We start from the raw sequence: 11632 nt of genomic DNA, 5'->3' as shown, positions 1-11632 counted from the left end.
AAAAGGCATAGCTTTCGAATGGTACAATGGATTTCTGATAATCGTAAGCATGAATCAAAAAAAGGTCGATATATAGTATACAGACAGGCCAGCGAGTGGGGGAAATTTGTAATTATAAGAAAGATATGTTTACTCACTTTACGCGTCTTTATGCGTTGATGTTTTGAGCAATCGTAACCTCTCAAACTATATAATACTCATACTAAACTATAGTGAATCTCTATAAATATTTACAAATCAGTGTAATCATATAATAAGCATGGTAAAAAACGGTTACGTATGACATTTATATGACAGCACAACCCAACGTAGAACCCCTGGAACATAATAGTAATATGGTGTAAATAAGAAAAAGTTATTGTAACAGCATGTACGAATGGGTTGCACTTCTCATTTCAAAGCCTCTTGATAAAACAATGCAGTCGTAACCACAGGCACTTGAAGCGTTTCAACTGTAAACACACGCCACCGCCATTGCGCGCACACTGACACATAAATATATCCTGGTTGTGCTCTGTTTTAGTACCGGTTTCGGTTTCACAATACCAGCAGCCGGATGAGATGAGGAAATCGATTTTTCTCTCTGTGGCAGCACTGTACAGTCAGTGCTGATAATGTGTGAAGATTGACGAATTGAGGGGTTTTTCACGGATTTTTTGGTGAGTTTGACGGTTTGGCAGGTTTTTTTCAGCTACGAACACTCCCCGGGTATAAGAGATGGCCCTGTGAAAATTGCATCCAGATCGCTTGGGCGGTTTGGCCGCCTATAGGGAAGATACATACATACATAGATACATACGAACTCAAATATATATTAGATGCCTCTTTATTCGCTAAAATTTTCCATTTTAACACACAACTTGATTTTTCCAGTTTTCTCGGCAAATATGAAAATTAAAGAAAAATCCTGACGCACTATTTTGGTCCATATTGTGCTTAACATGTGGCAAAAATATTGTATTCTCACTCTTTCTGGTAGTTGAGAAATATCCAAAATACCATTTTTACATAAAAATTCAAAATTTGTGTGGTAACATAATTAGGTGCTGGAAATTTCATAAAATTGTTTGTCTTGAGCATAGAGATATATCTCCTCTATAAATAAAACAAGCGATTGATTCGATTCATTCGCCAATAAACGTTTAATCTTCACTAGAGTAATACCCGTGCACAACGTGGAGAGTATCCTTAAGCCTAGGACACACTAGCAATTCTGTACGCTGCCCGGCAGCGTATATGCTCGCTCACAATTTTAGAACGCCGTGCGAGTTGCGCGTACAGCTGGACACACTGTACGGTGTCCAACCACTCTAAACGGCTTTCCTAGCTTTCGTTGCTACACTTGATTGGCTGCTAAAAACAATCGCGTTCGAGCGTTCGCTGTACGCAAGCGATGAAAAACCGCGCGGAAATATTCAACATGTTGAATGCGAGCGATCAGCCGGGCGTATGGGATCGCGTGCGAAATACGCTGCCGTGAGACCGGACACACCGCGCGGACCCGGCACCGTATTCCATCGTATTACATCGATCGCAAGCGGCCAACGTAGAAAATCGCACAGTGTGTCCTAGGCTTTAAGGACACTAGCTCCTAGTCGAACATTGTTTGTGTTACAACACACGTCACGACAGTAAGATATGCCTTAACACGTTTTAAATATTGTAATAAGATTGACAGTGATGATTAAAAATACAAATGAGTATGAGATTGCCACCTAATCTTCCATAATACTGGCCATCGTGTAGGCTAGTTTCATAACCTTGTAGCTGGATGCTTGGATAGTGGAGACTGGGTTCATCCCATAGTGGAACAACAATCTTGTGAATGTTCTCCATATATGATGCTAGCTGAATGCCTAAAATAGAACAGCACATCAGCTTAATGTAAAGCTATCACGTACACCACTGCATTCCATTATTCATATATAACACACATAAATCTTACAAAAGCATCAACTATATTTTTATAAGCATATAGCACTTGCACATTTTCCTAGACTTCCCCACCCACTCGCTCACTCACGCTTGTTTGCACTGCCTGTGTATACTGTTACTGTGGAAAGGACTGGTGCTTTGCACCGAGCTACAGGACATTGGGAAAAATGGCTGGCCGATAACAACGAGCTAACTGATGCTTGCAAGCGTGAGAGCACATGTATGGTAAGTGATTTGCAAAAGCTAGATAAGAAAACCGTATTCCTCGACCCAGTAAATGAAGTTACCATTTTGGATAAAACAACTGACTACACAATCCATTCTCCTGTGGGAGGGGGGCACAGCCTACACGTTAAATGTCATCATGTTCATCGGACTGTCCAGGTATAGTGTTGGAGTTACCTGCTTGACAAACTGTGGCACAATGAAAGCTGCACGATGTACGTCGTGATTGTAATACTTCAAGTCCATCTGCTTCACCTCATCCTCGCTCAGCTTCCGCACAGGATCTCTAAAGCTGATATCCTGCCAAATAATGAAAAACACTTGACAAATCGAAATAGCCCACATGCAAGGCAAAAGTGTACAGATCTCATCGTGTTTTTTTCCAGCAATAACGCAACCCACTTGTTTTGTAGTAAAAATGGACATAAACAAGTAGCCACATCTGCTTCAAAACCCCATTTCTAGTGAGTCTACAGCCACCCAATTTGAAGCACTGCAGAGTGGTATTTTGACTACTGGTCTTCAGCCAGTCATTAATTCACTGTTTACATCAACCAATTCCATTCTAATATTTAACACACTGCACATGAGTGTACATTCTAATCTCTAGACTATAGTGGTGCCACATACTGGACTCTTGCTGCATAGAATTGCTCCAATCTGACCACAAGTGTAGCTTGGGACAGACATGGTTGCATAATCCACCACTGGGAATAACTCTCTGCAGAACTTATTCATCTTTGTTATCAATTCAAGATCAATCCAAATACATTCTCCTGCAGGTAAAAAAAATCGTATTGTTATTGCATAAAATGACATGTGAGGTCTATTGACTATATGAACTATATGAGACTTGTGAACTATATGACAGGCATATAGTTGTATTGGCAGTTTTTTGTTGTTGCAGCACTAATAGTTCAGTTATCACATCATGACATTTTAATATCCTACTTTTGTTAAACAATTATGGTTCTTGTCAAATAATATGCGTACAAACACTTTTTGAATTGGGATACCTTTGCCACCTTTGTACAATATAAATCGCATGCCGAGCTTACCACAATCTTGTCGATTTTTTAAACTGAATGTGAAATTCCAATGTTTAAACTAATTTACACAAATTTCGATGCATGACCACTAAATTATACAGAGAGGCAGTGTAATACATACAGGTTCCTTACCTTGTGAGCAGAGTACACCGTCAGGTTTTAAAGCTCCGCTGATCAAGGTGTAGTACTCCTTCTGGAATAGGCTCTGTGCAGGACCTTGTAACATTTAACGACTAACATAATGAGCCTATATAACACTCTTGCAGTTTGGTTTATTCATACCTACTACGTACGTTGTAAAGTAAATGAACAGAAAGATGTATGATAACAAAAAACATTTGATTACCAACAGGGTCTGAGGAATCGGTGATGATGACATCAAACTCCCCCTGGTGTTGTTTCATGAATTCAAACCCATCACCGATATGCAGATTTAACTTGGGGCTCTCGAAGCCTTTTGCCATTTGGGGGAGAAATTGCTTAGCAACTTTAACCACCATCTGCAAAACGGGAGCAAATTATCAATGCCAGAAACAGATCCATACACATTACACAACTGATTCACGTTTCTTTTTAGTTTTTCAGCAGTATTTACACACTTATTATTCATTCTATATGGACACTCCTAATTGTCCCCACTTATATACCCATAGTGCATAATACAGGGGCGTAGCCAGGGGTGATTCCAGGCATTCCGGAATCCCCCTGGTTTGTATCAAAATAGCACATCTGATACGGTATGTATATAAAAGCATGAAACGAAAATTTCAACGAAGTTTTATTAGTATATATAGTAGGTTTGGATTCCCCCCTCTTGGAAGGAATCCCCCTCTTGGAAAGGCTGGCTACGCCCCTGTAATAGTGCCTATATACTAAACTAGGCTGATATCAAACTGCATGCAGTGCCCCTTCGTACACTCAGGATACCACTGCCACAATCCTAGGATTCTTTTTAAAGTGGGCGGAGCTCCAGGGAAATCCATCGAATGTAGATTCGTAAACAGCGTACGATTTGAAAGAGGTAACTGGGCGCACAATCCGCATACTATTTCGTATCACTATTTTATCAAAATTTTCATGAAATAACGGTCGGATTTTTAATATCTTTGCAACTTTTATTAGTCCAAATCTTATTACATAGGATACGAGTAACGTCGCTGCTGTAAAACTTGTAGTGAAAAAGTGTTACAAATTGTAACGGAAATCTACTTGTGGCAGTGGTGGCAGTGGCGAGAGCGCCATCTGTTGTGGAGTTTGGGCTGATATATGCCAATAGTAGATAATATCGCTGCTGATGGAGACACAATGAATGATAATTTTTTTGTTGAACTGAATCAAAATTGGACTTTGTTCAAATGCACTTTTACCGGTCCTGTATGGCATATGTTCCCTAGTAGGGCTGAGAGGGTCTATGTCCCCCAGGGTACGTACCCTGGTACTATCTAATATGCCGGACCGTACCTCGCCTACTCCACTAACGAGTCTAGGGAGTCGCCTACGCCTACTCCCTAACCCTAACCATATCAGATAGTTACCAGGGTACGTTCCAGTATACCGGACCGTACCCAAGGTACGTTCCGGCAGTACCCTGGGGGACATAGACCCTATTAGCCCTAGTAGGTCATGAAGGAGTGTTGCCGTATAATATCCGGTGAATTCTTTGGCAGAAATTCGTAGCAGTACTACAGCAAGTTGAGCAGTCAATTTTAGTTCTAAGCAGTCAATGATAACATTTAAATTGCCTCACCTCATCAATTTCACATATTGTGGCAGTTTCTACAGCTGTGTGTTTTACAACTTCTCTTGCAACGCCCCCATCGCCACCACCAATGATCAGTACCTGCATATAAACTTTAGGTTAGTTATCTTAAAGAGTACAGTTTATATGTGCTGATGTGCCAGCAGAGACAAATAATGGACTACCTTCATTTTTTCATTTTTCTTTGATACAGTTCAGTCTGTAATACAAAGCACAGTAAAATAAACCTTGAAACGCGTTGTACGGTTATATCACTCGTAATTGCAAGCGTACTCTACTACTACCACTAACGCTCATAGGGTCTATGTCCACCAGGGTACTGCCGGAACGTAACCTGGGTACGGTCCGGTATACCGGAACGTACCCTGGTAAATATCTAATATGGTTAGGGTTAGGGTTAGGGAGTAGTCGTAGGCGACTCCCTAGACTCGTTAGTGGAGTAGGCGAGGTACGGTCCGGCATATTAGATAGTACCAGGGTACGCGTACGCTCCGGTATACCGGACCGTACCCATGGTACGTTCCGGCAGTACCCTGGGGGACATAGACCCTCTCAGCACCACTAACTGTAATTGTTTTATCATCGATATAACGTTGTAGAGGGATAGAATGGCACCCACCTGTTTAGGGTTTGGATGTGAGCAGAGGGCTAAGTGTGTCAGCATCTCCTGGTAAGAGAACTCATCTCTCTGTGTGCACTGTATTGCACCATCTAACACCAGAACTACTCCATATGAAACACTGCAAAAAAAATCAGCAGCAAAAATAATTGTATGATCACACCAGTTTCAGCTTTGATTTTAAGATTAGTTTTCAAAGTCCAAGTGACTGTATCGAAGATGGAGAAAGACAAAGTTGATCAAATAGACAGATCAACACTGCATATCACAGTGTTGATCAAGCTTTTAGTTTGCAATTAACCGAAGAGGAAGGAGGAGAATTGAGGAGGAGAGCCTCATGGTGATAAAACTACATTGTTAACTATATGTGCATGTGTTGTGGCAAAACTGATAAATGTGGTGTTGCAGCTGTCTGGGTTGATCACCCGAAACCACCAATAAAACATGATCAGTCCTTATCACAGGCACGTCATAACAGTCTGCAACGACAGGGTTGGGGTTAGGATAGAATTGGAAGTGATGAAGATGACCTAAGCAGTTCCTTGGAACAATGTGCAGTTAGTACCGACATTGTCTGTATAGAAATTATATGCCAGCTTACATGAAAACTATAAAATAAATGATATATTATACAATATACACTGCACAGAAAAAAGGCAAGACATGTAAAGCCACAGTGAGATCTCGTTTGACGTGAACAATGGTAGTCGTCCTAGAAAATTAGCCCAACCATAGCCCAACCTAGAGCCCATTCACTGATTCAGTACAAGGAAGCCACTCACTGAGCTGGCGTGGAGTAGTTTTGACTCAGCACGTCGTACCAATACATTCGTCTATACAAAGATACGATACGTGAACCACTTATCGTGGAGTAATCATTCTGATACTGATAGTCAGAATGATTACTCCAAGCAGTGAAGCACTTATTCAGCCCGTCTACTATCCAGATGAGACGGGATACTAGACAACCGTTGCCGAAAGGAGGTGTTGATCCGAAGCGCTGCAAACAGATCTTGCGCGCAGTTCCGCGGCAAGGCGCACGCGACCGCGGGAACGTCCTACGACAGTATGCAGCGCTGGCAGCTATGGATCCGTGCTGCGATATGCATAGGCCGGCGCACGCATCATAACCTGCCATCACCATCTGAATAATTTTTACGGCGGATACAATGAAACGCCCACGCGCGCTTAGCTGCCTGGTTCTTTGCAAGTTCAATGAAAATATCAATAAAAGTGTCAAGACACTTCTACTTCTACACTGCTGTTGTATAATGTTTTTTATGAATTGTATTTTATTATGGTGTCACCGGCTTCAGTAACGAGCGGCAGCTGCAGCGGATACAAAGCCTGGGTTTTATAATGAATTTACATCGGAAATAATACGCCTCTATTCATGTAAATATAAATTGCTTCACCATATACAAACAATGTGACGTTAAATAATCACAATATTGTCAATAGGGCTGAATAGCTTCCTAGTATGATCTTCAATTGTGCAAGATTAGATGACAACTTATCTTACGCCATGACTTGTGGCAAGGACTAATCAAAATAATTTTGTTGAGGGAGACGGATTTTTTGACTTCTCAAAATAATTGTTCCTAATGAACATTTTAAAGACAACTGACGCACGCCACTCAGCGCACGCGCCACACACACTATACAAATAGACACTACATGCCCTCATAGAATGTATGTCGCGGCCTGCGGGCTTCCCGTATGTACCGCGTGCGTCGGTGTGTGCATGGGCGTCTGCTGTTCATACGAGTATACGCACGTGTGTGCCGGTATTTGTAGTGCTTTCGTACATTACAGCCTAGGCATATATGTGTTGCGTGCTTGGCATGCCTTGTATAAGTAGGGTACGGGGCGTGCGGGGGGCTGTCTGTGCGACGTGCGTTCGTGCTAACGTATTGTAATCTCCAGGGTAGACGAATTTTTGCTGCACGTCGCCCCAATCTGAATCATGCAAAAATTGCGTATCGGTCTTGGCCCAGTTTGGCTTGGAAGTAAGAACTACAGTTGCCGCATTAGCGACAGCGCCTCATCTACGTCTTGCGGGTGACTCTGTGGTGGAGTGGCTGGATTCTTAGTAAACCCTGTTGCTCCCAAATGTGTTCCATACATGTCGAAAACAGTGGACATGACAGGAATGTATCAGGAACTTTCTCAAAAATATGTTCGTTGGGGATCGCTTATGAAAGTTTGCACGAGATGGCGCGCTACAGTTTAAGTGGTCTTCAGATTAACGAGGAAGCTCCATCATTACGTAGCAGCAACAACTATCATGCAAGACAGATAGGTAACCACTCATCCATTTACCTACGCAAAGCCTACAGGTCGCGCAATAGAAGAGCTTGCCACTCCTTGGACCCATTAAGGCAAAAACTCCACCAGTTACCACAACACTGGCCGAGTGGCATTACCGTTACATGTAAACATACTGGACAATCACAGAATTGCCATATAAATTAGCTTATACGATTTATAGGCATGCACTAAACCTTCTTCAACTAAATTAGCTTTGAAAATCTTCACTGCTGACTTGTTAGCCTCATAATCCAGGCATGTATAGATCTCTACTAGCCAAACCCAGCAGTTCAAATTCTTTCTTAACAGACAGTAACAAATCACATGTTAACCCTCCTCTGAGGTCAAAAGGTTATCACACTTACTTCTTCGCATATTCAGCAGAAGCGTAAATTTCATGTGGTCCTTTCAATAAAGCCATCTAAATGCTTAGGTCTATCGCTGAAACAAAAAAGTTTTTTTCAATCGCTCCGTCAGACATGTCACTCAGGAAATGTCTAAAATTCTGCCCTGTTGCCATTGACCTTTGACTCTGTGACCTCCAATTTCGCACTAGTGATGGGCTTTTCCTACCAGGATGCTATAACCGACTATCACGCAGCCTAGGTCGAGCCGTTTAGATTTGTGCCGCAATTCTGCATTTCCTTCCCTATACCTTTAGTTAAGGCGTGAATGTTCCCCCTTCTTTTTACACCTCTTGACCTTTGACCTTTGACCCCAGCTTCGACATCCCAACTCGTTTTTGACGACCCCCCAATGTGCGAATATTCGTGCGTACGTCGAGCGGTTAAGATTTGTGCCCAACTGTTGACGGACACGACGGAACGGACGCCCGGACGGGACGGACGGACGGACGCCGGACGGACGGACGCCGGACGGACGGACGGTACGGACGCCCGGACGGCCCACGGACGGACGGACGATCATGCGATCTACAAGCTGCCATCTGACTATGTCAGATGAGCTAAAACGCGACGCTTTGACTAAAGAAATTTTTCATTGTAAACGCACGCCGCTGTGTATTATGATCGCATGTATGTAGGCTGTGGTACTTTTCGCATTTACCAGACAGATGGATTTGCGGAGCCTGGACATAATTTCACCATTGAATAAATTGTCTATTGATCATGCGCTGTAGCATATATTGCTAGAATTTAGAGTATCTACAATTTTATGTTGGAGCACAATGGAAAGAAGTGTGTTAGCCATGCTTTTCATTGGTTTCATCGTGCAGAATTTCGCAGCTGTTAATACCACTCATTGCACTGCACCCATTTCGATCACTCGGTACCCGCGACGGTCTCGTGCGCGCAATGCGATTTTCATCACTCGCGTTACCCGGACAGTCGTGGTCGCAATGCCCATTTTGCATCACTCGGTACCACCGGCCGTCGGTATATAATACTGTTCCTATAATATATCAATTCGACACTATACTATTATTGCCTTGTAACAAATGTTAACAAATCTCTTCATCTTCAACGCGCACATGGCACTGTCAAGAACAACATTATGTAACAACTAGACGATGACTAGGCCTATTTCAATGTTGTCTCACCGATGGAATTCCTCTCACATGGAACAACCTTACACTTGGGTATGCACTACAACATGCGTGGCATGATATATCGATGATGCAACATCGATGGCCTATGTATGAAATGCGAAACTACATGCTCGACTATTACGTCGATCATCGGAAACATCAGACCATCGGGGGCGGTACTAAGATGCATCGGCTGGACTGCTGCTCTGGCAGCACATACGCTGCTGCTGCTGGCGCCACGCGCGGCGGGGAGCTTTTCCAGATACGCATCTAGTGGGAAATTCTCAGTGTAAACAAACATCAATCAACGGGCTTAGCAATCTACGTCGGGTGGTTACTAAGATGGCTACCGCGTAATTTTGAATCGCACGTCACGATTGCACTAGACTGGTACGGACCTTAACTCGGCCAGTATCTTTCGCTACACTAAAGTTATAGCTAGTGCGCGTGTGGAACTCTCGACCGCGGAGCAGTCTAAGCTGAATCCCGATCCTTGTGTGGAAAATACCTTGAAAACCCTCGAAGAGCGGCTCCTCGTCTCGCCATCTATGGACGCCATATGTACGATAAATAACATTCATGGGCGTGAAACGGAAGAAATGCCAAACTCGCTTTCTAGAGGAAAAGCAAACGCGCCGACCAGCAAACGAGGCAATTACGAGCACTTGTATTTATTCTCGACCTACGTGCATAGTCGAAAGGCTTGTGGACTCGGCCACAACTCCTCAATTGACCCGATTATACGGCTTTATCCTATACCCATAGGGCACTGCCGAAATTTTTTCTAAATAGGCGCAGCCGAATAAAAATTTATTGTCACCGCTGCGCAGCGTTGCTGCCGCTTCGCGCAGATATCCGTGGCTGCAGATCGTCCAGCAGAGTACCGCGTATTACAACAAGTGCCGCGAGCGACAGCCGCTCATCTAACGTCTACTGCGGTGACTCTGTGGTGAGTGGTGGGATTCATAGTAAACCCTGTTAGTCCAAATGTGCTTCACATACACGCCGAACATTGGAATGCACAGGATGGTATCAGGAACCTTCTCAAAGGAATGTTCTTGGATCGTTTTATGAAAGTTGCCACGAGATGGCGTGTTCGTTTAAGTGTCTTCAGATTAAAGATGGAAAGCTCCCATCGTACGTAGTAGCAACAACTATTTTGCAAGACAGAATAGGTATAAGCACTCATCTCATTTACCTACGGAGCCTACAGGCTGCATAGAGAGCTGCCACCTGTCAACATTAACGCAGGCAAAAACTACACAAGTACACCACCACATGCACTGGCAGTGGCACTGGCAGTGGATACGTTACATGTAACATACTGACAGTTACAGATGCCATAGAAATTATACGATTTAAGGAGCATAAACCTTTCTCTCAACCAAAGTTAGCTTTCTTGAAATTTCACTGTGACTTGTAGGCCTCATACATCCAGGCATGTATATGATTCTACTAGCAAACCCGACAGTCAAATTCTTTCTAACAGACAGTAAACAAATCATGTTTAAACCCTCCTCTGAGGGTCAAAAGGTTATCCGACAATTACTCTTCGCATGTCAGCAGAAGGTACATTTCATGGTCCTTTCAATAAAGCCATAAAAATGTAGGTAACCGCTGAAACAAAAAGTTTTTCAATTCGCTCCGTCAGACCATGTCCTCAGAAAATGTCTAAAATCTGCCCTGTGCCCTTGACCTTTGACCTGTGACCTCTAATTTTGGCCACAGTGATGGGTAATTCCTACCATAGATCCTAGTACACACGCACTACACACAGCCTTCATCGCGTCGACAGTCCCGAGTTTAGATTTGGCGCAATTCTGGCATTTCCTCCTTCATACCTTAAGTAAGGAGGAATCTTCCCCCTTCTTTTACACCGTCTCTGACCTTTGACCTTTAACCCCTAGTTCGAAATCCCCAACTCGTTCTTTACGTATCCCCGCCCGAGTCTCCGAATATCGTGACCGTACGATCGCGACTTCCACCGCTGAGTTAAGAATTTCGTGACCCACTGTTGAACGCACGGACTGCCCAATCCGACGCCCACGCACGCACGGCCACGCTCCCTCCCAACCTCACCCCCGCGTCCCCGACTGTACGAATCGTGCGAGTCTCAAAAGATGCCATTAATGAATTAAGTAAGATGAGAATAAACATTACGGCAAAATTCATATAGAGGACTTAGTATA

At 43.3% G+C, this 11632-nt stretch overlaps 1 protein-coding gene across 1 annotated transcript; it reads right to left on the bottom strand.

Moving 5' to 3' along the window:
• Positions 1–1489: 1489 nt before the first annotated feature.
• On the bottom strand, positions 1490–5726 carry LOC106807986 (spermidine synthase-like). Its single transcript, XM_014810524.1, has 7 exons — positions 5588–5726; positions 4957–5049; positions 3556–3709; positions 3342–3425; positions 2791–2936; positions 2338–2460; positions 1490–1856 (listed from the first exon to the last, which is right to left on the bottom strand). The coding sequence occupies exons 1-7, from the start codon at positions 5630–5632 to the stop codon at positions 1845–1847; spliced, it is 657 nt and encodes a 218-aa protein (XP_014666010.1). The 5' UTR covers positions 5633–5726; the 3' UTR covers positions 1490–1844.
• Between the last annotated feature and the right edge of the window lie 5906 nt (positions 5727–11632).

This window comes from Priapulus caudatus, unplaced genomic scaffold, assembly GCF_000485595.1.
Source record: "Priapulus caudatus unplaced genomic scaffold, Priapulus_caudatus-5.0.1 Scaffold246, whole genome shotgun sequence".
Lineage (NCBI taxonomy): Eukaryota > Metazoa > Priapulida > Priapulimorpha > Priapulimorphida > Priapulidae > Priapulus > Priapulus caudatus.
Note: the sequence above shows the minus strand (reverse complement) of the source record. Positions and strands in the feature narration are given on the sequence as shown.

Bases quoted from the DNA above. Each gene is read 5' to 3' on its own strand.
- LOC106807986 (XM_014810524.1), bottom strand. From the start codon at position 5,632: ATGCTGACACACTTAGCCCTCTGCTCACATCCAAACCCTAAACAG. The intron at 3,710-4,956 runs GTGAGGCAATTT...CCCGTTTTGCAG, and splicing joins CAATATGTGAAATTGATGAG to ATGGTGGTTAAAGTTGCTAA. The intron at 2,461-2,790 runs GTATGTGGCACC...ATTATTTGGCAG, and splicing joins TTCTATGCAGCAAGAGTCCA to GATATCAGCTTTAGAGATCC.